The sequence below is a fragment of the Phallusia mammillata genome, chromosome 6, assembly GCF_965637545.1.
Source record: "Phallusia mammillata chromosome 6, kaPhaMamm4.hap1.1, whole genome shotgun sequence".
Taxonomy (NCBI): domain Eukaryota; kingdom Metazoa; phylum Chordata; class Ascidiacea; order Phlebobranchia; family Ascidiidae; genus Phallusia; species Phallusia mammillata.
Window position 1 is genome coordinate 21,009,143 of NC_137257.1, and position 27,768 is coordinate 21,036,910.

Here is a 27,768-nt window from a genome sequence, read left to right on the forward strand (position 1 = left end):
AAAATATTTTTTTTTAATTTTGACTAAAACGGACATTTGGAGCTAGTTTCAAACAGCCAAAATACAAGAGTTTTTACACGGCCGCAAGTAGGCTATAGTCAGGGTTGCCATCAACATGGACGCCTAAATAAGGACAAAGAACAAAATATATTGTCATACGATACAAAATAAACGTTTTAAAACAAATCTTTGCACTTATACGATCCATGACACATCAAATGCCATATATTTTGCCAGAAACAATCTGTTCCAGCAACTCCCTGTACGTAGATAAATGTTTTGTTCATCTCACGACATCTCAGATCTAGATTTACATTCCCTGTAGCAGGGATTGACTGTCATTTCACTAAGTTTGTTCCTTGTAAATGTTAAAAACAAGACAAAATAAGGACTCAGGTCAAAAACAAGGACATTTCTTAGAAATAAGGACAATTAATTGTACTAAAACACTACCATTCAAAACAAGGACAAATCTTGGAAATAAGGACGGTATGGCAACCCTGGCTATAGTACCGTAGCTATGCATTTTATTCAAAAGTACGCGTAAACTTGTATTCGCGAACGCAGGTTGTGCATATTTTCTTTCGGATGTAGTTCGGTTGAGTATTTATAAAGCAAGTATGGAGAAAATTAATCATTTTTTACTTTCATGCTGAATTTGTTCCCGAGAAATGTGTTGCTTGATAACTAATCTAAACATTTTTAGAACTCCTATATTTTATAAAACGTTTATTTTTATTTTTGTAACCTCCAGTGGTACTTTTTGCGTTTTCACAATCCGTTTTAGAAACCTTGTCAGCACTTTGGGCAATGATTTCTTGTTGTCCCACAAATAGAAGTTATAACTTCAGCAAGTACCCATCAAAAACTTTTTGGTGATTTTTTTTGTCAACGAACGAAAGAATACGACACAAAAACAAACAGATTAAAATAATGGAACAAAATAGCAGCACTGGCAGTATTCTAACTACTGTTGTGGAAAATAACAGTCAACGAAGAAAAACCGCATAAAACATAACGAAGAAGAATAAGAAAGGAAATTTACAAAAACAGCAGCATCCGCAATCAATGTTACGTACAAGTAGCAGACAGTAAGGTATATAAACTGGGCCAATTTGCTACAAAATCACATGATTCTTGATTGAGCAAAAGACCGATACATCTTTACTAAGGTCAGCCAACATGTCTTTGGCTCCCCAAAATGTCTTAGTTTTGAAAAACATTTAATTTGTCTTAGCGTTAGATAAAAAAGTATGGGCTAAATGTATTCGTATTTTGTCACATTACCTAATGATTTAAACAAGAGTTTGGTGTGGGCTTAGTCTTTGAAACAAAACCTCTTGTATTAATCGTGCAGCTGAACGAGCAGTATTGTGTACTTGAAATATTGTAAAGTACGGTAAAATGCATTGTTTTGCAACATGAATAGGAAATACCGGGAATACCGCGACATTATTAATAGTTTTGCAGAGACTAAGAGGCAGTGACGTATATGATTGTGTACAAAAATATAATGTACAGCGGAAATAGGTTTGGCACAATTTGTTACCGTGGCAACAAACGGAATTTGCTACAGTCACAGTTCACCGAATGTGAAAATTTATGACATTCGAATTAAACTTCCAAACGTCGCGAAAAATGTACCACGCAGGCGCTGTTATTGTACGCAATGAAGTGAGGTCGTTGGTAATTCGGATTCTAATGTCACTGAAGGGCAGTAATGTTGAACTCATTTCTCTCAATGGTGTCCTGTCGTGACCACGTGACTGATGACGTTGTAGGTGCAGATACCAGTCTAAGAAAATTAAGAAACTTGTAAATTAAAACTTTTGACTTCAAAGTGTTTTTTAATGTAGAGGTTCTATATCTTTTACCTCTTGGGAATTTTACATTACAAATTTTTACAAAGTTTTAAATTAACCCCCGATCTTAAATTGCTTCGGGCCAAAACCGAAATCAGAGAGGTTTAAACAAGCCACACTAACTGTTAACTCACAATTTTATTTTATTTAGTACTAGTAATGTTATTGAAAATTGCCAATTTCAGTTAATTTGATTAAATTACATTTAACTCTCAGTAATCGAAACGAAAATGGCAATTTAATACCAAAACACAAACTACGTTTAATGATGGCACAATATTGTTGAAATAATAAATGCTATTTTATGAACATTTTATCTGAAGTGGGTAATTTAAAATAGGATTGCAGGCCGAAAGATTTGGTTTGGTAGGACGGATTGACCTACAAACTGTATCTCGCTAACCCCTGCTTCAAAAGGAAACCGTATCGTGAACTGCAATGGATAAAAAAATATGCAAAAAACAAACAAAAAATACGTTTAAGTCTACCTTACTATTTCCCAGTTTTGGAATGCGAGGTTTCGTCCTCAACACTGCTGTATGATCCTTGTGTGGAGTGACCGCCAGATGACGCTGTCGAGCCCAGAGCGGAGTCTGACGAAATGTCATGCTCATGAAGGTCTTTGCGAGGTGCTCTTGGAAGCACAGGCGTCCTAAATCCGGTTTCATTTTGCGAAAAAGATTGAGTAGGTACGCTTTCCTGACACTCTAGCGCTACGTGGTGTCGATCCGGCAAGGGATCGTTTGTCCATGACATCCTGTTGGATGAAGATTCAGAACGAGAACGTCTGATCTGCACCTCATCTGTGTTTTGTGAGTCTATTGATGCTGGAAGAGAGGTGGGTGGACGCAAAGACGCTTCGACGGCAAATCCGGTTGATGTGCTGGGTGCAGGAGCGCTTACAACATCCGAAGACGTGGATGAGGATCTGTTAAAGATTCAAAGATTTCATAATGAACATAAATTTATAACTGGGATCATCCCCGAAGCGTCTATGCGGACCAGCGATCACGATACACTCAAGTTATGAATTTGTGTTCATTTTAACAATTTAACTGATACTGGTCGAAATGACGATCCCCTACTACAAAGCTGACATGTGCAGCATACGAGGCAGGCAACGGTGCTTGTGATTCGACTTTCGGCGGATTCTCCACTGAGCCTGCGTATAGCTCAGTTGGTAGAGCGCGAGTCCCGGAAAGACTCCTGTCGGGGGTTGAAATCCTACCGTAGGCTAGATTTTTCTACCCTGCGCTTTGTCATGTGGTGGTGAATGCTTGGTGACCAGCTGATTCGGTACGGCACCTTTATTGGGCCTGGCGTACTGTCATTTTGAAGATTTCATGATACAATAAAATAAATTTTGTAAACATGACGTCCATGCGCAACTATCTTTAGGAATAGTTACCATGAAAGTATATGCTACTGCAGACAAACACAACAGAAACAAAGAAGTGGTTTTTCAACAGCAAAGATAATGTAACCCAACAAACTTAGGGCAAGTGCCGACGCAAGAGAACGTTTCCAGTAAATTTATGTTGTGGCACGCACCCTAAGCAGTAAGCACCGTACAATCGAAACCGTTACAGTCATTTAGCACAACCATTTTTCTTACTCACAGACACTCTGCGCAAACTGCAGTCGTAAAACTGGACAATGCAAACCAATACAAAAGCATAGAGCCAATACATGATACGCTGCAGACAGTGCACACTGTTTCGACCTGTAAGGTTTCATCAGTACTCTCATCTCTCGTCTCTCGTCACCAGCTGTACTGATGAAACCTTACAAGTCGAAACAATGTGCACTGTCCCCAGCAAACCAATACACTTTCATTAAACCGTTACCTTGACGACGATGAGGTCATAAAACCGGAGGATGATGACGCCAAATCGGAGGGCGGTGTCAAAAAAGCGCTTTCCTCCGCACTAGGCGGCACCATGGAGCTGGAACCGGACGCACCGTCTTTTGAATCCAACGGAAGGGGATTCCCAAACGCACGTGGCCGACTCGTGACGTCTGCGGTATCGTGCGTCGTCACTTGTTCCAGTCCGGGAGTTATCGTTGAGTGTCTAGTGACCTGTTGGATGTGAAATTAGTCAAGGGCAAACATTAAATTAACAAACGAGTTTTACCCAGTAGTGGGATTCAAATTTTTTGTCAGCCGGTTCTATCACAAAAGCTAATCGGTTCGCTGATCTCATAAAATTTCGTGAGACGGTTCTATAGAACCGGTGCGAACCGACTGAATCCCACTACTGGTTTTACCTACCTGTGGACCGCTGTCAGGACAGTCGTACCCCTCATGGGACGTCTCTGCCCCGTACGCCGTGTCCAATGAGCGCTCGGCGTGTGTCCGACTGTCACCGCTTGCATGTGGATCAGTTATTTGTCGGGCGTACTGCATGCGTCGACTTGACGACGTGTCAGGCACGTGACTACGGTGTGACGTAGAAGGGCGGTCATGTGACTGAGCGGGGAGGTCCTGAAAAATGAATCAATGGGGGTTTAATTGACTTGGGCCTTCCTGTGAATGCTAAATGCGTCCCAAGGGTATTTTGCGCATTTCGAAACTACAGTTACAAGTATTATGTTGAAATATATTCATGAACTGCATTTACCTTAAAGTAGTCTTCGGAAAACGAGTCATATGCTGTCAGGCGTCGTTTGGGGTCAAACACAAGAAGTTTCTAAACATATACAACTTTCTTTGTTGTAAACTTTATGGTGCTAAGTGTATTTGTTTGTTGTTGTTCACGATTTCATTTAGTGGGTTGAGATTTCAATGCATTAAAAAGACACATTTTGCAAAAATTACCCAGCATTACTGTTTATAACTTTTATCCTATTTCTTCTTTAAAAATGATTGCATTATAATCCTTTAGTTGAGTTGCTTTTGTAAAAGTGATTCCATATTTTTAATTCCACACATGAATTCAATAGGTCATGGACTATTTAATGTAATTTGTAAATTAATTGTAAAAGACAAAATAGATTAAATTGAATTTTCCAAATACCATTAGAAGCGTAACAGCATCTGCATCCATCCTCGGCACATAAAGTGATGGCGAACATGGTCGCTGTTCGGGAAATGAAGTAAATGGCATGGCAACATCAAGTGGCCATTCTGCCTCTGATGGTCTTCCGATAAATCTGAAAAAATAGAGTTTTTATAAAGGCATAGGCACTCTTTCGCCTGGGTGTACATTGAACCCCAGAGTGCACTACAAAAGGCAAAGGGTGCGCGGGTGGCAGCATTGGTTATAAAAGAGTGCATGAGAAGAAAAAGGTTAAAGACCCCTTCAGTCAACCAGTGTTGTCAGGCACTGTGACATAATAGATTTAAAGGTGTGTCGTTAAATATTGTTTTCTGCAGGGTCATCTCATATTTGCAATTTATTAGTGTGTACTAAATATTGATTAAAAGTGGCTGTATTCAACTAAGTTTACCTACCTACTGTAGCTTTTAGCAGTTACAATTTTGGGTATGCAATTGTGGTATTTTTATAATTGAACCACTTAAAAACAAGTAGGTTTTAACTTACTCAAATATTTTTCGTAGTTGGTTGACATCTCCACTTCCTCTAAACAGTGGTCTAAAACAAAAAAATACAATGTCATCAAATTAATACACATGTCCAGGTGCTAGACGTAGTACAAATATTTGAAAACCAATCAGCAGGCAGTGTTTCCAAAATATATTCATAAATTAATGTAGTTTGAAACGCTTTTTAAAGATTTGAACCGTAGTTGCCAGAGAGCTTGTATGCAGTGCATACTTTTTATTGCTAACTGCTGTTGTTGTCACTTGTGCAATCTCAAATCTTTGAAATGACAATCATGACAAAACTGATTTTTACTACATATACAACACATTTATAAAATCTTTTTGCCAGTTTTGTTTTTGATCAACATATTTCCCCTCAAAGGTAAATACAAGTTGCCTACTTTCGCATCAACAAATACTTTCTGCAGAAAAAAAGTTCTGTACGCCGTTTACCTTTTGTTATATAACTCTGCAAAGATACAACCGACACTCCACAGATCAACGGGTGTGGCGTAACTATCCTGCAGCAAAACTTCAGGTGCTCTGTACCAGAGAGTAACCACCTATACACAGCAGCAACATCTTTAACAGTGTTTACTCCAAGACAATATACATGTTTTTCTTTTTCTTTTGATTTGCAAAAATGTAGAGTGTGAGTCTAACTTGTTTGGGCAGTAACAGTGCATTACTAATTAGAATTTACACAGAGATTCTTAACAGGGGTTTTGCAGGGTTAGTGAGGTGGTTAAAAAATAATCTTGGATGCAAAGGTTTAAAAGATTTTCGAGCTGCTAATCTTATTTATTTTTACATGAGATAAATAAAAACAAAACGGTGTACAACCGCAAAGAGGTTTGAAACCACCAATTTAAATCCACATAAAAATGAAAGAATATAAAGTGGATTAGGTAAATTTAAAAGGACCTGCAAAAGTAACCACAAGTACTGTAGGTATGTGCGAACAAATGACTTAAATGTAACCTGTCCAGTACCACACAGCCGATTGCAACATACCACAGCAGTAAGAGCCATGTCAAAGCTGTAAATCCTCGCCAGGCCAAAGTCTGCGATCTTGATTTTGCCAGAGTTTGTGATTAGAACATTTTGTGGTTTTAGATCTCGATGTATTACTCTCATGGAATGCAGAAAGTCAATTCCGTTCAGCATTTGGTACATGATATCCTGTATAGAATGCTACTTTTAGTTTGTGCATTGTGGTTTAACAGCTGTGGAGTTTGAAATTGAAACATATTCATCACTTTGTAATTGTACCTTAATTAATTTCTCCCATTACAGTCAATAAAAATATACATATAAACTGCAACAAAAATAAATTGATGTAAAGTAAAAATACGCATTGATAAACAGGTGTTATTGGTGATGTTGACTGTGATTATGTTACCTTGATTTTAGTAGCAGGTATTCCTTCTTCTGGGGAGTTTTTCAAAAACATATCAAGATCCTGGTCTATATATTCAAATACGAGCATCAGTTGAGTTTCCCGCACAGTTTGTCGTCCGGTACAAATATCCAACATTCTACAAAAATAAAATGAATATTCAACCCAAAACTGGTACTTTTATGTTACATTTTTTTATTTCTATTTTTTTAGTTTTGCTTGTTTTTCCATGACTATTCTATGTGAGAACAACTACCAGAAATACCCTTTAATCAAAAGTCAACATACAACTTATACTGGTAGATTCATGTACAGTTTAAATTTTTAAAACAAGTCACATACAAAACAGGGCAGTGTTAAGCTCTTAATAGTTTCCTGTCACTAAGTTACAGTGTCCTATTACGGGTGAACGATAAAACTGAACTTGTCAAATTAATCTTTCCTTTGTTTTCAAAGAAAATTATGAACCGGCAACCAGTGTTGTGAAATTTCAGAGAACATTTTGTTCATTGGACATCAATATGCAAAAGAATATGCAGCATATATGGCATATTATGAAAAATGCTTAAAATGTACATACTAATTGTCAATGCTTAAAATTTACAAGCGAAATTAGTATACTTAAAAAGTAAAAAAGCTCTTAAAGATACAAAACCCAAGTTCAAAATTTGGATTAATCTTTTGACAAACAGTGTAAAAAAAATTTCTAAACAAAAACTATTTCATCACTACTAGTTCAAGTTCAGTGTGGCTTAAAGCTGATAAAATTTTCATTAAATGGCAAATCAAGCCACATCCTTCCTTAATGCTTCTCGCTGCCAAGCAACACTCGTGGGAAATAATTTGGCGATATTTGATAGCAAGTTAAACAACTCAAATCTATTTGGGATGTTTGGTACAATAACTTGTTTCAATTTCTATGTAAATGCTATTTTTCCAAGAAAATGCTAAATTTTGTATTTTTAAAGATATTTTTGATAAACAGTATGTAGTGCTGAATTTGTGCCACACAATTCAGAATTTATGATAAAAGAAGTCTTCTTCCATGGAAGGCTAGCATGTCATTAGCACCATTATCAAGGACTTTCAATGGGCCGGCATGGAATTTCAAGCATTCTCAAAAGCATTCCATTGTGAAATAAAACACATTTGTCATCATTTGAAAACAGGTTTTGAAAAGGAATTACATGTCAGAAAAGCAATTCAAATTTGACCACTAGATGTACAGCATTTTTTTATTTTAAATTTCAGTAAACTGTAGAAAAAGACTTAAATTCTTTACTTTAGCAAAATTAAATGTTAAAAGTCATTGTGATCACACATACCTGACAACATTTTCATGTTCAAGTGTTTCCAGCTGTTTTAGAAGGGCAATTTCACGAACTGTGCTTAGCGGCATACCTTGCTCTGTATTCTCTACTCTTAGGCACTTCATTGCAACGACTCTAGAGATAAGGTTAACTAGGTTAAACTGGGACTTCTTTGCAGAGTGTGTAAGTCAATTTTAATTTTTTTACAAGGGTAAATATCTAACAAGATTTGTTTTTTGCCAATTTTCCAGAGGATTTTCCTCAAACCAACAACAGATAAAGGATTAAAAAAGAAATGAGAATTTTTTGTACATTAATTCTGGTTCAAACTAGGTTTACAATAAATTTAGAACACGTAAAATGCTAAATTATTTGTTTGCATAAGCAGGACATAATGTAAAAATGTTTACTTTGGGGACATTCGGGGTTGCAACGAAGATTTTTAAGATAATGAGATGACTTTCCCAATGATTCGGTACAACGCCTTTGATAGGCCTGGCAGATTATGACTTTACCAATTATGTTATATGACCCAACAACTTATTTGCCACGAATTGCATTAAGTAACTCTGTTAAAAATTTTAAAAAAATGTTTCAAAACCATTTGTACCCATGGTCGGCGTCTGGACTTGTATCTCTTGCTTTGTATACAATTCCATACGCACCAACTCCTATTTCTTCCATTGGCCTGTATCGACCTGAACTCCATTCATCAGCTTCATGCGAATGTCGATCCAAAGAAGCACGAGGTTCATTAACTCCGTCCCCATCTTGCTGGGGCAATGTGGTCATCACCACGTTGCAATCTAGAAAATATAGTTTTTGAATTAGGTAAACGAGGCAACGTCTGCATGATGTATTCTTTATACACAAGTTCTCTGGCAGTTATATTTTTGATTAAATTACTCTTCAATAAGGCAAAATTGTTAAAAATAGGCCAATTGTTTCCTTCATTGTAATGCTTCGTTCTGTTTTATTTTCACTCAATGCACAAGTATTTCTAAAAGATAATCTTTTTTCAAATTGAAGTTTGACATTTGATCTGAGCAGTTAAAATAAGTTTTGCTTGAATTATGGAAAGTGAAAGTATGCAATAAATATATGCATACCATTGACCCACTTATTTAATGACAGTTTAATTTTTTTATTGTAGCATAGTTGAAAAGTCAAAAAATAAAATTATAATACAAACCATGTGGCCACCTAACACAAAATCCGCGCTTCTGTCTTCTAATCCAGTTTATTTCAAGTGTCCCAATAGCAAGGGTTGCAAAAACCTGACGAACAGGTTGACTGCAATGTTCTTTCACAGTTCACACGAATACACGCTACAGGAAAGCGCTCTGGCTTTTTAAATAAACCACCTACGCGAAAAAAGACATTCCTCACGCTGCGCGCATACCAAAGCAAAGATAACTGCGCCAAACTCCATTCACAGAAACGGCTCAGCGAGCGAGGTAACTGTGCAATGTTCGTTTGCAGAAAAAATCGACTTCAAAGCCACAAAATGACGTCACCTAACCAAGCCGCCACCTTTTTCTCAGCGTGGTACCGAAGCGGAATTTCTTTTTTCAAGTCTTTCAGACAGGAACTTGGAAGGAAACCCACGTGGTGACGAGGCTTTAAAGCGGAAACAGCGTGTTTAAACAATCCTTCCGTTTTCCGTTTGTTGCGTAATAAACGAATTTCGCTTTAATCAGATTTGTGCATAATCCTGCAAATAAGGTAGCCTAAACTATGCAGGATCGGCGATATTTTTCTTTTAATTTGAAAGTGAATGCCCACAAATAAACTTACAATATGCATAAGGTAAACAAAAAGTTAGCACATGCATGACCTTACAAAAAATTCACTACATTCTTGCATTTGATTAAAGCGTTCCCATTCGATACAAAAGGTAACACCTTTATAAGCCATTGAGGCTTAAAATACGTGTTGCAGCAATTCGTCTATCGGAGCTTATTTTAATCAATGGTGTATAAGGTGATACAAAAATAACTTGAATGCAACCTCGAGGCATTTTCCGATACATTTACGTCACTTCATAAGGTGTTAAAGTAAACCTACGTCATTGTAGCTGATTTTCAGTGTGCTAAGTATTGCATGTGCGTTTTCCCGTCAACTTATCCACTTATGGTCAAAGTAGTATTTTGCGTTGGAGCTTTAGACAGAGCGTTTAGTAGGGCGGGCTTTTTGAGTCGCATTTAGGCTTAGGTTTCAACTTCACCACTTTTGCGTTATTGTTACCTTTCGTTGATGAGTTTTGAGGCTAAAAAATGTTTTGGATTTTACTTAGGCTACTGCTTTGAATCGAAACTTGGGTTCGTTTGCAGCTCTGGTAAGCATTTGGGTCACAAGCAGAGGTTGTGAGATCGAAACCTAATGAGTTTATTAAAAGTCCTTTTACCAGAATCAGTAAAAAATACTTCGCGTACGATTTCTCGAAAAAACTTTGTCAGCAAAGAGGTACGTAGAGACATTTGAAATGTACGATCTTACTGCAGGGCAAACATCCTTGTGGTTATCTGACCTTTACACAAGGTAGTTGATTTGATCAAACCCACAAAATCAGTCAACTTTGGTCTCCCCAAATTACAAACTGGCGCCAAATAGGCCAAATTTTATTTGTAGTTTTTTAACAAGTCTCAAGGCTAAACTTTAACGAACAATGCTTTGCAGTCAGGAAATGTCAACGTGGCCACAAAGTCCTTGTCTTGTCACAAAGGAATCCCACTGCTGATTATGGAATCCGTTGGAAGCTTCCACAGTGTCGCCAGAAGGGTTGGAATGTGTACTAGAGGTTAAATCCTGTTTACGACCTGATAAACGATGTCAAACATTTACCAAGTATACGAAGTAACTTAGGAGCTTAGGAGCATTTGCATTCACGATTCTCCAAAATAACAAAGTGTTTGGGGCCATAAATCCCATTTTTGAAAAGTCGAATAGTCTTTTTGACATTAACAAATTTTCAACACTTTTAAAAATGACAACAAATTAGATTTCATGTTATTGCTTTTGAGACAAAGACAAACACATCTTAAAATTTATTCGTTTTTGAGACAATACTTGATTTTAATCCCCTTTTTAGCATCGGTTTTTACCATAAATATAGTTTCAGAATTTCAATTGTTCCGATTGCAATTTTTGCGATAAGAGAAACAAACGACGACTGCAGGAGGAAAAATAATTTCAATTGCAACACTTCAATAGGAAGTTGTAATCGTTTTTCGACAAATAGCAAATCAACACAACAGTGGCGAATAACAACGAATTGCAAACATTGGCTAAAATTAATATCTTCGCAAAAATACTGGGCTGTGATCAAATGACGATTAATAAACACATGATTAATACTGTTTTTTAAGCGTGACATTGTAAAAATGCAGTTTTTGACAATATGATTTTTTTTGAAAAAAAAGGGAATAGGTTTTCTAAATCCCCATGATGGTTTGGTGGCAAGTTCAATTATTCGCGCAAAAAAATGCCTCAAAAACACAAGCGGTTCGAAATGGAATTAAAATTGAATTACGGAGTTTTCTGGTGTGAGCAATAACGTGCTTGGGACATGAGTCATGGAAAATGTTTCGGTCAATGTTTTTGTGAAATTTAAACAGTGGATTAAATGTGCTTGACGAAGATTTGCTGTAAATGCTATTTCTGTTACTGGGGCACACAACCATTTCGCTATTGCCGACCGAATCAAAAAATGAAATGTCCAAATGCATAATAGTAACAGCCTTTCGTTAAAAAAACCCTTTTAACTCCGGTATATTTATTGATAAAAACGAACTTCCACATCGGAAAGCGAGTTATCTAGAAAAATAGCTTTTTCAACAAAACGATAGTACACTGTTTTCATATGCTTCACATAGTGTGAGAGGCCAGATATTTCTTATCTGCAAAGTTGTGCACCCCTGGTGTATCAGAAGTCATAAGGGTTAAAATGTGACAGAGTAAATCATCCCGAGAATAAGTACGTGGAAGCGGAGGTCTGGAAGTTAACGTAAGGAGAATTAAAGAAAACGCGGAAGAATGGTGCTTTAATTCAAAACATGCATTGCTGGAAGAGAGTTGGCACAAAATACAAAAAATAATGTCTTAACACATAAAATGTCATGCGGATAAGTTGTACGACAACACATTTTTGTACTGAAACGGTTTTTACTGAACACACTGCGAGAAGTTATAATTCAATTGCACCAGTTATTGTTCTTCTGAGCTACACACAGAAGCTGCATTGGACATTAAAATTGCGATTCGAAAAAAAGTCAAAAAAATACATCTTTCCAATTTCCTATACTCCAAACCCACGGGACGCCTTCATATAAAGTTCAAGCGAATTAACGAGCCGTGACGTAGCAAAGAAGTAGGGGGACATCCCCTATTATGACGTCACAATTTTGGTGCACATCTGAGAGTTTCCTTGGTGCAGGGGCAGGGTTATACCCCTGGCTTGAGAGCGGCGTCTTCGTAAAGTGAGAAGTCGCTTTTTCGATCCTTTTACTCGTTCAAACTTTCTCAACGATGTCCTTAACAAATTGCAAAAGTTTTAGGGCGATAACACAAGGATATGTATATTAATAAATTAGTATTATTTTTAGGTCTTTGTTACTGCAATACGACTAAGGAAATTGCAACGTTTGTCTGACTGAAGAAAAATATATAATACAGTTACATATAAATCCTGGTAAATGATGTTGGGATCATTCCTTGTTCTATTGCCATTTTCGCAACGATTTCCACCATTCATTTTATAAATCACAAGTTTGGGAAATGTTTATTTCCAGAATAAAATCAGTTGCCAGTGTTATGAAAACAAATTAATTTCGCTAAAAAGCATCTTCAGTGTGTATAGAGAGCAATAAAAGGGATTAAAATTAGAAAAAGACAATAGTTCCTTCACAAACACGATCATTCCTCAACTGATTTTAACCTGGAAATAAACATTTCCCAAACTTGTGATAAACAGTAACATACATTGAAACAAAGTAAAACAAAGAACAAATCTCAGCCTGGAGGCTTTAGTAGCACGTGGAGCCCACGTATTAGGGTCAAAGTTCACTACCACGCGTTACTGCGCAAGTCACGCACCACTAGTTGCAGCTGAAAGCGCCGGGATTGACGTGAGTCGAAAAAATGTGCGGCAGACCACAAAACGTGGGTTCCGAAGACGAAAGGTCATGAGAACTCACACCAGTACATTTCGGTTCCGCTTCAGCGCTTTGCTGACGGATAAAGGTCACGGGGTCATACGGATGTTACTTCACGGGCGGTTTTGAAACAGCTGTGAGGAGTTAAATTGCGATTGACAACATAGTTTTTCTAACTAGGGGGGCGCAACGGAATGTATTGGTCCAACAGACAAGAGCAAGGTGTGAAATGATTGGATGTTCAAAGTTTGGTGGGCAGAGCTAGGTTTAGAAAGGAATTGTTTCACGCTAACGAATATCAACTAAAGCGTGGTTTTCGGTTCTGTATTCTTGTCAAATGCATTTTTAAACGAATAGTGTAATTGGTCATTCGTTGTTAGACAAAACGCAAGGGGTTTAAATAAAATTGATAAGCAAACCAAGCGTACCGAACGGATCAAATTTAACTATTCTGTTACTCGAAACGATTTATCATAAAGTTTATTAAAAAGTTAAAAAGATTGTTTATGCTGCTAATTAGTTAGAACCGTAGCAAAATCAATCGGACCCAATAGATACAGGCTTTCAAGAGGTATTATAAACAAAATGCCACACAAGTAAATGCAAAGGGCTCAAAATTATAGCATAGATGTAAAGCCTAACCTAGACCACCACCAGTATATTGATTTACAGCGATGCAAAAACATCCGAAAGACGGCATTTTCATCAAACTGGCGAAACTGACTTTCCTCTCAAGTAATATTTATTTTGAAGGCGAATTCTATTCCTTCCTGTGGCTGTTGTGTCACGCAGTGTAGAGGAATTTCTTTTCAACGGATTTCATGCCAATATTTGCAGAGAGGCTTGGATATTTTGGGGCGTTTACGGCGAATTTTTAAGATTCAGAAAACTCAATAACGTATAATTTTAGTCAGTCTCTAATCGCGCTACGAGGGTTTAAAGGAAGACTTGCACTTTGTTGCATACACTAATAAAATGGAATAAGAATAATTACTGTTTATGTGCGCTGCGCTCAAAATAACCCCGTTTACACACTGGGAAGTGTACAAACCTATGTAAAATATCTTCTTCTGTTACATTTTTTGTGTACTATGCGTTTTCTGTTAATTGAATACCTGATAATTTGAGTTTCATGCATGTACAGTAAATTTGAACTAATTTATCATTTTGATCTGTCATTTACGCATTGTGCTTCACTCCAAGTAACAGATCTAACAGCATTAGAGAAATGACGTCACAAATCCAATAATGACAAATGTTACATTCCAAAGCGATGACGTCATATAATTGGCACTGACTTTTATGCTATTTACTTTAATTCTCAAGCTTACCGGTCCCAAGCTAACCGATGTAACGCAGGCGCAACACAAGTGACGTACTTAACACTAAATATATAGTTGCTGTTTCCAATTTAAAATGGCAAACTGTTTGGTAAACTTATCCCTCAATGTAAACTTTTTGACAATTTCGCAAAATTTAAAGACATACATTTTCAAGTTTTTAGGGACTAAAACTTAAAATCTGCACAGTAGACCAAAGTCTGACATACGTAAATTACTAAAAACTGCATTACGTCAACCCGTTTCTGTCATGTGATTTTAACGGTATCGAATAGGAACTACAATTGTAGGCGGTAAATAAATACACCGCGGGATCAGAAACTGAAAGCAAAATAACACCAGCAACCGCTTCCCACACATACTTTGAAAGGGCATGCAGCGGATCGCCCCCTCAAATTCCACGGGCACGCGTTATTTGAAGCACCCCGTAGAAGTACTTGTCATGCTCTGGCGTTGAGTCATTTTGCCGTAAGGGTTAAAGCAAGTGCAAAACAAGTTACATCACTAAAAAGCTTGTTGCAAACACGACATGAACTCAAATCACCTACAGCTATCTTATATAGCACATAAACTGTTTAGATCTTCACGTTTGGACACGAACGGCTTGATAATAATAGGTGTCAACAAAAAATAAGTACCACTCCTAGACTATCTACCTTAGCGTGTTGGAATATAGAAACCACATCAACAAAAAACAAAATATCTAAGTACAAGGTCCGAAATTGCTGATGATAAGCACATAAGCCAATACACTGTTTTCAAAAACAACAGTTATAACTTCTCTATCCTGTTTCCTTTTTCGCACGACACTGGTGTAGGTATACAAACTTGGTAATAGGTATTTGCCTTGTTTAGTCAACCACGCCAAAACGCTTTAATAAAACGCTAATACGGTTTCCAGCACAAAGTAATGTATAGCAACTACGTCACATGTATCACCAGAACTTATTCAGTTAAGAAATGTTTGGCGCCTTGAAACAAATAACTTGAAGTAAGACTAAAATCAATTTGCATCCAGCCTCAAATTATCCTTTGAAGGCATTTTTGTAGTGTGTGCTTAGGGCAAACATTTTTTACATTCTACGTTTTGGGGTCCCGTGGGTCAACCAATAGGTCAACAGGGGTCAAAGGCTATAGTTCATAACCTTCAATATTTCTTATCTAAGAAGTAAATTGGAATTAGGTTCTATGTAAATCAGACACTGATGATACTTACGTAAGCGGAATACATTTGTTGTGTATACGTTAGCTAACTGATGCTGGCCTGGAAATAAACGAATTTTCAAACTTGTGGTATTAAATCCGTTTGAACCATTACTTCTTGATAAAACATTAAAATCAATTCATCCTTGACAGCAAGCGAAAAATACACAACACAAAAGTGTACTAAAACAATCCGTGGTCTCCGTGCTGCCAAGGAACGAGTATCCATAATAATGCAACTTACTCGAATTCAAACGAAGGATAGGAAAGTCTCATACACGATTTTGGAGGCAATGATGAGAAATCGGTGAAAACTGAGAATTGTAAACCTGTTTGTGCATCGAAAGAATTCCGAACAATCGCTCTTACAATCGGAGATTCAAGAGTAAGACGACATTGCACTGTTAGAGCTCCACTGAAATAAAAATATGTTCATCATACTGTATAAGTACACAAAAGTGACAACAGTATTGATTTCTTAATACAGTGGTTTTCAACTGGGGTTCTGGGTTTGTGTGGGCTGGTTTGAGGGGCCAGTGAATGCAAAAAATTCATGAAAAACAGTTGCAAGTTTGTAAAATGTTTTCTAAATGCTAAAATACCCATCCTTTATATTTGTTTATGTAATGCGTATCATGTGTTATGTAAACATGTTAAATTTTATGTCGAGTTCTGGAGTCTTGATGAGTTTAAAAAAGTAGTCTGTTACTGCTAAAAAATTGGGGCCATTGAAACAATTCGTGCCAACCAAACTACAAAATCATTTGAGCAATATTTAACAAACAAATCAACTAACACACACAGCAGACATACACTTTTATCTACAAATTGTACCAAATACACGCAATTTATTATCAAGCTAGTACGTTATTGGAAACTGTTCTCTTATTTATAAGATGTGCGCACTCCTATATTAACATATTTTCGCCATGGTTAAACAGCCCATAAAAACACAAAACTACGGAACCGTATCACCGACAGCATTCATAGTTGAAGAATGTCTATGACGTAAATTTTAAGTAAATAGCAAAATCCTACTATTTCGGCCAATGGCGGGTATAGCCGACTTTACTAGGTTATTAAAATAGTATTTAAATGATACACATATACAAAAAATGTTTTTTACACATTGTGAGTATATCATACCCGTTAGTTGTAACAATCTCAACATTTCTGTTCCACAGGGAGAATGCTATTTCGGCGGTAATCTTTGTTGAAATTGCCCCCAACACTTCAGCCTTGACTCGAAGTCCAGAAGCCAACAGGATGTGCTGAAAATAATAAAAATAGTTGGTAAAAAGTTGGAAGATTGAACGTCGCCAAATTCTAAACCGGGTGTGAATTTAACAAACTTTGTGTGTAAAGTCAAGCTGGTCCGAGCATAATCTGCAGTAAACATCGGTTAAATGAGATTCGGTTAATCCGGATCTTCGCCTACTTCGGACAACTTTTTTGGTCCAAACATGTCCAGATTAACCGAGGTTTAGTGTATTTGCAATACATCAAAAGTATTTATGTGATCATTTTTAGGGATTGGCCATTGTAGCAATCGGGCGCAACAAGCGAAAAAGCCAATCAGCGAAAGTTTACACTACAGGAAAACTACAACAAAAACACATTTAGCCGGTCCCACTACGGCACTACCGTCCCAGTCCATTCATAAAAATCGTAGCGTACACGTGGTTAACAACATTCCCCGTAATTGAGCAACACGGGGACTGGGGAGTTTAACGTTTCCTTCCATTTACCAAAGTGCCGTGTCAACGGGCAGGAAACTTAAATCAAATTACGAGCTTTGTTGCTGGGTTTCCAGTGGCTTTCAAATAGCGCAGAACGCTTTGTAGCAACGTAATACTACCCGAACTGCCAGTAACAGTATATGACGAGCTAGGCCACTTATTGAACGTTTAATAATAGCTTAAATGGAGCTTGTGCAACGAGTGCAAAAAAAAGGGAGAGGAATTTTGTAATGTATGTTTGTTTTGCTTAGTGTTACAACTTAGTTTTTTCAACAAAGACTTTTCCGCTTTTTAACCGTAGTAGTTTTTCTAGTGGTACAGGCATTTTAATATTTGTCAGGCAAGAGGTATGTTTGCAAGAGGCGTTGGCAAACAAAAAAGGGCCCCACTTTGAACCACCCTAATTTGCGTTTGGCAGCAATCAACACAACGGGTTAATATATTACAAACTGAAAAAAGAACAGTTTCACAACGATACAAAACAACACATTTTTCGGATAGAGTTCACTATATTTTCGGAATCGAAAATTTTCAAAAACGCAAACAACACATTTTTCGGAATTGGTAAAAGTTCGCTATACGGTTAAAATTAAGGTCTAGAAAATTGGTACCATCTTACTTGGCATGGTATGTTATTGTCTTAACAATTAAAACCAACCACTACTTCCCTACCTGAAAATGGTCAGTCAGCAAAAGCATAGCTTCTACACCAGTGGGATCTCCAGAACTTCCTGACCAAATCAATGACATCATATTGCTGTAACCCCGGAAAAAGGTCAAGGGTCGAAGTTTGACCCCCATCATAGCGGAAGCCATTCCCACCATCGAGTCCAGTTTCTCTTCGCCTTCGTCAGCTACACTTCCGGTCAAGCCTTCCAATCCTTGCGCCACGATCCCCAACTGGAAATAAAAATTCGGTATTTGAATTTCGGCAGAGTGGTTTCGCCGTGGAGATAAGCCATGTTTTTGGTAGATCTACTAACACAAGAACTCACACTAGACAGGTTGGCTAATTTCCGATAGATGGCGTGAAGAGCATAGGCATTTGCAATGGCAGTCAGCAATTTGTTGAGTGAGCAATTATTGCCGTTGCAAACGCCTATGCTCTTGATGCCATCTATCGGAAATTAGCCAACCTGTCTATAGTGTGCTTGTGTGTTTTTTGGCAAAGCTACTAACACAAGAACTCACAGCAGACAAAGTTCCCGATAGAGAGCGTAAAGAACACAGTTTGTTAAATTAACAGTGCAACCGGGTTACAGTTAGGGACTATATTTAAAATTACGAACTACGTTTTTATCATAAAACCTCATCCCAGTCCTATAACAGTCCCAATCGCATTTCAAAATGCTGTTTACCCTACTCAACTTTACAGCATAACAGCATACGTGACAGCGACAAAACGCTGTATACAAGAGACCCAAGGAAATATAATATCATAGGTCTTTTAAAACAGCACAAAACACATAGGTTTTAAACTGTAACCTAGAGTAATATCCTTAATGTTACCTGCGTAAGAGCAATGCTGTCTTCAGGACTGTGGAGACTAAAATCAACAGCAGTACGTCGCATCATGCCTGCGTTGCTGTATTCCATAAAAAGACCGTATGTAGCAAATGAATCGTTGGTCCTGCAAAAGTGAATGCATCGTTTCTTTATGATGAATATTCGGAGATAAGAAAGCCACATATATATTCGTGAATATTTGAAACCTAAATCCGGGGTGTTCACATACCATTTAGGTACACAGAATATGACTACCCGGTTTGGTCAGTTTCAAGGAAAAGATTTTCATTCAAAGGAGCCTTGCCGTTAAAAGGGCAAAAGCCGTAGGTTGTAGTGGGTTCGAATCCGACCGCAGACAAGATTTTTTTTCTAGATTAATATGTTGATACTGTACACGCCATAAGCTAAAGAAACCTCTTAAACTTTAGACATACACGATTATGGCAGGATGCTTTATAAAAATTCTATACAACCGCCATTTACGATTTAATAACAACAATGCGGTAAAACAATAAAAATAGTGTGACTTCGTTTGTTGATATTTGATTCTTTTCTTAGTGCTATTTTTTTGTAGGCAGTTTTTGTCAACATTGGAAAAATGCAATAAATTCATAACTTAATGTGGTATAAAACCATACAAAAGCGCAAAAAGGCCAATCGACTCAAAATCAAAAGCTCAAGAACACAAATTAACACATAAAGCGCCAAAAACCTTCCTTGTAGCGCAGTGTTAGTTAAAAGAAGATCTTTTACCGGAACCCATAAACAGCACAAAAAGATCACACACAGCGTCACTTCTGCATCGTCAACTTGTTGGCTCAAGCAACTTTAGTGATCTTATCACGAACTTTGACCTTTGAGGTCGTTTAAGTAAAGGAGCGGGTCAATAGAGCAAGGACTTTGAGACTCCAGGGCAAACACGCTTTTCCTGAGGGTACTAACCGCATTTTACAATATCTTAAGTAAACATTGTAGGAAATTAAAGCCTTCAAAGGAGCTAGCGAGGAAATGCAACATTTTGTAGATACTAAGAGAATAGATTTGCGGCCTTAGTGACAATGAATGGAATCTAAGCTGTTTTGTCTATGTAACTGGTGGCTAAAACAGCGTATTTTTGCATTCCCTACAGTCTTTGGTAGTAATCTTCAAACAGGTGTATTGATTTGTGCAATTTGGTCCAATCAATTGTCCCAGTACTTTTGGAGTCGATAATTTTTAAGTCTTGTTTTTTAGGTGAAGTCATCTAATGCATTTGAGCAGTGGTTCTCAATTCGCCCAACAAAAAAACGTAGTGGGCTTTTCCAGTTTCGAGTTTAAGGATAAAGTAAGAACATAACAAGCATTTAGGCTTCAAATCAATTTCTTTAAAATCGAATTTCCAGAAACGTCATGTGAATATTGACAACTAACATTTTGTCAATCTTTCAATATATAATATGATGTAAGCTTCTCCAGTTTATCGCCAAATATAGTGGACGTACTGTGGACCCCCGAAAAAGTCAAAACTGACCACCATTTGAGAACCATTGCATTGAAACTTGATGACGAAATCCAGGCACGACAACGCTTTTTATCTTTTTAATGCCAACAGCATTCATACCTATCGCATTAAAGTGTAATTCATTTTTTGACAACTTTTTTTTTAACTTGTATCTTGAAAAACAATCTTGGGCAAATAAAGTTGATTTGTAATAACACGCCACAAGTTTGTAAATAATGATATGCCATCTTACTTATAAATATGTCCAGTATATGCTGATGCCATTCCTGCTTGTGCCAGAATCCAGTAATTCCCGTAAGACCGATCGTTCAGTACTTTTAATAATACTTCCCTGTGTAAAGAGTAAGCCAACGGCATTAAATCTACACTTAGCTCTAATTTTCCTATATCACGCATTACTTTTTCCTATATCCGTAATATACGAACTATACCGAGAGATGTGTCCTTTAGGGCTTAAAAAAAACTGGCAGTCTAAAAAGTACCAAAATAAATAGATGGCCGATTTTTATTACTAGACAGGCCACTTGGTCGTTGGAAGTTGAGATTTCAGATTTAAGACTTCACTTGGCCACTAAAGGGCTAAAAACCGCCGGATTTTTGTCAAAGTTGCGTCGAAGTTTAAGGTTAAATACAAATAAATGTATAATAATCCCAGCAATGGTAAAAAACAGCGTACTTAGAAGGGTGATTGGTCTTGATCAAATCCAAAACTCTGGCGAAAATGAAATTTGCGAGTTCTCTCGATTTCAGTTCGGGAAGAGAAAGGAAAATGTTCTGTACTTCACGCTCTGTTGGTTTTGACATGAGCAAGAGATTGGCTGCAGCGGAACGAACTGTGCTTTCATATTTGTTGAGGTTTTGATGAAAAATTCGACTCATGACTGCACGGACCTATAACAAGAATACATGGATGATAAAATATCGTCTTTTCTACACAAATCACTTAACCAGCAAAAGAATACAAGTAGGACTGGATAGCTAGTTTACGAAACTTGTAGAAAAAATACTTTTTTCTTGAACATTAAAAGTTTTACTGGGCATATTTGTACGTGTTGGGCGTCGCTTGTGCTAAAGCAGAAATTATTTTTTCTTTAGCGGTTAGACAGGTTTGTTAGGTTTGCAAAGTTGACACAGACTGTATTACCAGGTCTTACTGTTTGCTTAAAACGTTTTTTCGTCATAACAACAACCCAGTAACCCTGCCGGTAAAATGGCCAACGTTGTTTGAACCGAATATTTTTCCCGAAAAAAGGAGGTTTACAGCAGTGGTTCTCAAACTCGGTTTTCGGGGCCGCATGCGGCTCCCAACTACTTATTTTGCGGCTCGCACCAGACCTCAGAAAGCCACTAAACATTGCTATTTTAGCTTTCAAACTCATCTTCTTTAGTCAAGGTTTCGATTTTTTGCGGCTTCCTACACACTTAAAAAATGCCATTTGGCCCTGACAATAAAAGTTTGAGAACCACTGGTTTACAGTGTAAAAATGAGTTTTCGTATCAGCGAAATACGATTCCGCCACAAACATTTGACAGAAAATTCTTTTCAGATCGGGCCTCTTTTTTTCTTTCGGCACGAATGGTTTGTCGATCACATGCATCATGGTGCGAAACTAACGACTCACTACTGCCATCTTACGGTAACATGATTTATGTGGATCTAGACACAAAATCTCGTTGTTCTAAAGAACGTAATAATTTTTGCTGACGTTTTACCCAATTGCTCTCGCAACGATTTTACTTCATTGTTATGTAGAAGCCGTATAAACTCCAAGTGCTTAAAAACAACGAGTATTGTTTTGAATGATAAATTTGTTAAATATGCAACCTGGCGGATGATACGTTAGTTCCGTATATTGTCTGTGCATATTCACACAGCAAGCTCCACACTTTTACATAAGTGTGTTTCAGGGCTGATCCCAGCTAGTCATCTATGTCTTTCATTTTCAATGTGGCATTTCTTACACTAAACTAAAGCAAGACAATGCTATCACGCCCTGAAAAAGTTAAATAACCTCCAAGTCAAGAACCAATCACTTCAAACGTACATTGATGCGATTGTAAGTAATCCACACAACTTATACCTTTTCTCCAAGGTGCTTCCGGTCGTAGACACCAAGCGAAGTGATCGCTAGGTGGTGCACGAGAGGATGTTCACTGGTTTCAGCATAATTCAGCAAAGATGGAATAAAATCGGGCAAACCCGAGTTACGGACAAATTGAATGTAAAGAGTTTGTTCATCTTCCGATTCAGCATCTTTCAAACCTTGCCGAATTATTTGCTTCACCTCTTTGGCTGTCTGGAACCAAGAAAAAATATGTTTGTTTAAATGTTTTAACTTATGACCAGGTACAATTTTTAAGTTGAGAATGTTTACGATGGGTGTGGAAGCTTTAATTAATACGATTTTGTGGATAATAATTGTTTGCTGGTAATTATACATGTTTTATTGAAAAACAACTGCACCTAAATTTTCTGCTTAAGTGCCTGGTATTCACATTTATTATAATTATAAACTAGTTTTGAAAATGTATTGATGTCTGGTTGTTAGCTGTGACCAGGTGCAAACTCATGAAATTAAAGAAACTCATTCCATATGAAATTTAATTTTAATTTTTGGTTATGAAGCAAACTTTTTACAGCGATAGTGAGTATGCAGCCAGAAACAATAAAAAACCAACACAGCTTCTTTAAAAAGTCCAGTCAGATTTAGAAGTTAATCTACACATTTCCACCAACTTTGGTTGGCTGTACTAAAACAATGCCATTTCTTAAAGTTAAAATGTGTGTTGTAACGATTTACCTCAATCACATGGCTTAGCTAAGCCTAAATCACAAAATTAAATTTTTAATTCGTTAAACACTGTGTTAAATTTAATGACTAGAGAAGGCTTGGTTTCAAAATCTATCATTTTCAATATAAATTGTAAGTGTTAGTTGATTTTGCAAATTTGCAAATGAAGCTGTATGTTAAATGGAGCAAGCTTCATGTAACAACTTTTACTCTACCAACCAACCTTAGACTTGCAGTTATCTGGGTGAGCTCGACAAAATTTATTAAGAACTGCTCCTAGTGCAAGACCCACTGTTTCTTTGATTTTGGGACTTCCAATTTTTCCTTTAAACACTTTCTGAAAAAAATAAATAGTGAGCAATAATAACTTGCACTTAAAAGCTGGTTGCATTTTACAAATAAAAACAACCATTTTTTGGAAAAAATCCAAAATGTGTTTTTTACGTGTTGAACCGACATTTTTTTAACTTAAAGCCCAAAACTTACATTTATTGCCTGCAAAGCAAGGACATTAAAACAATAGTCAATAGAAACCGACTTAAAATTGTCAAACCACCTTCAAATCTTGAACAACTTCTTCTGATGGATGAGAGGAAAATGCGATACCAGATAATCCTCTTTCGATGTCTCCTGTCTTTTCTGTCTTAGTGAAATCAAGTTGCTTCATTAAAACAGAGTGTGAAGCAGAGGTTTGTGCAGCAGCCAACACATCAATAAGGGTCAAGCTGGAAAACATAAGCTATATTTTAAGGTTTGGGACTCATTAGTTCAAAAACTGGATTTGGATGAATATGCAAATATATTTGATTTGCTGAGATTTAACAAAAAAAGTTGCAACAACTCATTAACAGCTTTGTTACACAGATTTTGAACCAGAAATGTACAACTTTTAACAATTTTTGTGTCGATTGCTATAAGACAAATATCAAGTACAAAAGTTTGTCTTCATTCAGTTCAATTAAGAATAAAACTTCAATAGTTTTACCCAATAAGAGCATTACACTAAATGTTTGCAAAAAGTTAAACACATTTCCAACAAATTAGTGCATTACATTCATTACTTATTAAACTGCAAAAATGTTCTGTGAATTTTTTACCGAATATCCTCATTGGCTTTGTCCTTCATAACTTTAGTTAGCTGATGTTTATCTGCCTGCCTTGCAGCTCTCACAGCAGTCACATAAGCTTGCACAGAACTACTGTTTGCCATGTTGTCCTTCGTCAATTCATCGTGGTATAAATTTAAAACTTCATTGATCTAAAACCAAAAAAAGATTACAGTTTTTCGTTGGTATTGGTGGTTTTGAGCTGTATACCTACACCATACACACATATGTTCTGCCACAAGTGTCTCAGCGATTTGTACTACAATACTTAAGTCAAGCATTATTAACCTTAGGTAAACATAAAAAGGCACAAGATTTGACATTTTCAAGAGATAAAATTGATTGTATAGTTTGGGCCATATTATTTTGAAATGTCACACATGCTAATAACACACTGGTTACTTTTCAAAACATTAGTGGTAAATGTTTTGCAAAATTAGTTTGTTACGAAAAATTTAAGGGATAAATTTAACCTTCAAAAGTGGCCAAAAGGAAAATGAGAAAACGTTTATCATTCATATAAGTAATATGTGGTTTGTAAAATCGGCTGTAAAAGAAATGTCTGTACAAAATCAAGTTCAGACAACTCAAGCAAGCAAGAACTTACATTTAGGCAACCTTGTGCACAATCTTTAATGTCACGAATTGACCGAAGTGAGGAACGGAGATATTTCTCACCATATTTTCTTCTCTCTGTGAAACAAGGGATACAAAATCTTTGGCAAAAAAATCCAGCCAAATTGTCCCACACAGATGTTGCATAAAATGCATTGAAAAAATTTTTGCTTCATCAGTCTTACCTGCTGCAAACGACTTCAAAGCATCATCACTTGACTTGGCAAGTTTTGTTCCTTGTTCCTCTGTATCCAAGAGACCCAGTTTCTGTCTGGCAAAAAAAAATGTTTGTTAGCGACATTTATCATCAGTTTAAAGTTTAAACTTTAAACTAATGATAAAAAAAGTTTTCTGTTAGGTTATTTTTTTTAATTCTAAGTAAAGCCTTTATTGATAGAAAAAGAGTGAATATTGGTACACTACTACTACTTAAACAAATTGTATTTTAGTTTTAGCAATTGTTTTTTTAACAGAATGTATTCTGTTTTTTGTTTTTGTAAGCAAAAACACACGGGCCATAATAAATTTACACAATTATGTTGAATTGTTTGGACAATTGTCAGGTGAAAAAAAAGTTAAACAATTTTAAATTTGTTCACACACATTTTGGAAATACACATGGGTTTAACTGAGCAGGTACAAAATTGTTTACATTATGCATTTAGTTGAGCAAACAGTACAACGCATTTAATTCAAAAACCAACATTTTGTACCTTCCCAACACAAACAAACTGACATCCTGTTTTACGTTCACCCTGATTGAGTTGGATTCCATGGCAACAGCAAACACAATGTGGGTCAAGTCGTCAGACAAGGTGTACAAAGCCCGACTTGTTGATGAAGTTGTTACACCAAGAACCTGTAAAGAACAAATACAAACAAAACCTGTTTACAATGCTACATCTTAGCCAGTGGTAGTATTCAATCTGAGCATGGTAAACAATTTTGCAAAAATTGGAAAATAAAATTGTGATGACATGTCAGATGTAAAAAAACAAAAAAACTTATTTAAACTTAATAATTGTTCCAAAATCTAAAAAATCAACAACTACTCTTGACATATTTACCTGACTAAGTGAAGTGAATTCCTCTTCATCATTTTCACATGAAGCAAAATCCTTAACTTTCTTTACTTCATTTCCATCCACCTCAAAAGCAACATTGCACAACCCTGAAGGATCCTCCTGCAAATGATAATATATTAACTATGAATGAGTATGAATGAATAAAACTATGAATGAATAAGGCAGTTACAATACTTGCCTCTTGTCTTTTGCCAGTTTTTGTCTGCACCTGCATGAGACCAAGCATTCCTCGTTTTACATTTAACGACGTGGCCGTCTCTCCACCACTGACATATAGTTCCTCCACCTGCAAATAATAATATTTACAGTTACAAAGAAGATACTTTGTGCAGCTTTACAGTTATATTGTGCCAGATAAAAAAAAATGTAGAAAATGCAACAACAAAATTTTCATTATTTCTTATGCAAATGTATTTTGTTACATAATGAATTTCTTTTTATTGTGGCTATGTATATTTTGTTATTTCAAACGGTAATTGACAACACATTACTGACCTTTCCATCTTTCCACCGAAAAATGATTGGCTTTATAATACTGCGCAGTGACTTGCTCCTTCGTACTGAATGAAAACTGTTGTCTTCCTTCAAACGATCACTGACATTGAATATTTCTGCCTCTTGAAACTAACAAATATTCCAATTTAATGCATCAACTTTATAAACATCTTAAATTCTAAAACAATGCATAAGTTTTAAATAATAAAACAGGATCAATAGACATTAATACAGGATGGAGTATAATGACAAATGATCAGACTATGGTTGAAAGCAGGATACACAAGAGATAGAGGAAACAATTAAATCCGCTAATGTTTCTTGTAATAGTTAGGACTTTGAATCACATCAAAACAATAACTCTCTATGACTATTTAAAAGCATTTTTGCATTGGCAGGGTGATAAATTACCTCCATTTCAATAATTTGATCACTTTGCTGATTCGGATTTGACCACCGCACCTTTAATTCAAACACAGCCACAACTTTTAAACCTGAAACAAACGAAAAACTAAAATGTGATGATGATACACATTTACAAAGCAAATGACAAGCTTGTTAAATATGTATAAAGAAAGTTTATTTCCAAAATGATGATGGTTGCAATTGCACATACCAACGTCAGCATGCATTCTGTGTGCTTTGTCCTCATTCGCAATGTCAGCTTCATTCAAAATAACTTGCGCTTCATAACTGTACCGATACGACATGGAAGGGTCAAAATGGAGACCAGATGACCCAACGGGCACTGAATAAAAATGCACCAATTAGTGGTTAAAGTACAAAAAAATATATGTTAACTTTGCTTTTTGCTTACCTGTGATGCTACAACAAACACATAAGGCAAGGCAAAATATTTCAGCTATAAAATGCATTGTGCAACGAAAACTAAACTTTGCAGCTTGGGTTTACAGAAAATAAAAAGTACTATATACAGAAAACCTGAAAAGACAGAATCATGAAGTAGCCCCAAAACAGTTACTTCATCCCAATTCAGCAAAACAACGCCAACAAGTTAAAATTTGTCTGTAATAAATTACTAAAACGTAGTAGTAGATGATAAACATGTGCTTCCCATCGATGAAAACAACAAATGTATAGAAACCCGGTAAAGC

General features: G+C 36.5%; 2 protein-coding genes across 3 annotated transcripts; both read right to left on the minus strand.

The window, feature by feature from the left end:
• Nucleotides 1-866: 866 nt before the first annotated feature.
• Nucleotides 867-9,601, minus strand: LOC145233013 (uncharacterized). 2 transcript variants are annotated; one of them, XM_080097678.1, is made up of 13 exons: nucleotides 9,322-9,601; nucleotides 8,729-8,924; nucleotides 8,134-8,253; nucleotides 6,812-6,947; nucleotides 6,424-6,591; nucleotides 5,863-5,972; nucleotides 5,408-5,458; nucleotides 4,880-5,015; nucleotides 4,484-4,552; nucleotides 4,135-4,347; nucleotides 3,710-3,942; nucleotides 2,351-2,790; nucleotides 867-1,795 (listed from the first exon to the last, which is right to left on the minus strand). In XM_080097678.1, the coding sequence occupies exons 2-12, from the start codon at nucleotides 8,908-8,910 to the stop codon at nucleotides 2,355-2,357; spliced, it is 1,854 nt and encodes a 617-aa protein (XP_079953804.1). In that variant the 5' UTR covers nucleotides 8,911-8,924; nucleotides 9,322-9,601; the 3' UTR covers nucleotides 867-1,795; nucleotides 2,351-2,354. The 2 variants fall into 2 exon arrangements, with proteins under 2 accessions (XP_079953804.1, XP_079953803.1); XM_080097677.1 differs by having other exon boundaries at nucleotides 9,311-9,600.
• A 1,690-nt stretch (nucleotides 9,602-11,291) lies between these two features.
• On the minus strand, nucleotides 11,292-27,614 carry LOC145232246 (microsomal triglyceride transfer protein-like). The gene is made up of 20 exons (XM_080096802.1): nucleotides 27,471-27,614; nucleotides 27,270-27,401; nucleotides 27,065-27,147; nucleotides 26,654-26,782; nucleotides 26,337-26,444; nucleotides 26,141-26,257; nucleotides 25,787-25,932; nucleotides 25,259-25,344; nucleotides 25,066-25,151; nucleotides 24,450-24,610; nucleotides 23,909-24,077; nucleotides 23,576-23,689; nucleotides 22,642-22,857; nucleotides 21,237-21,451; nucleotides 20,793-20,891; nucleotides 19,063-19,183; nucleotides 18,226-18,453; nucleotides 16,961-17,085; nucleotides 16,059-16,229; nucleotides 11,292-12,650 (listed from the first exon to the last, which is right to left on the minus strand). Exons 1-20 carry the CDS (start codon nucleotides 27,526-27,528, stop codon nucleotides 12,506-12,508), a joined length of 2,709 nt encoding a protein of 902 aa, XP_079952928.1. The 5' UTR covers nucleotides 27,529-27,614; the 3' UTR covers nucleotides 11,292-12,505.
• Nucleotides 27,615-27,768: the final 154 nt, after the last annotated feature.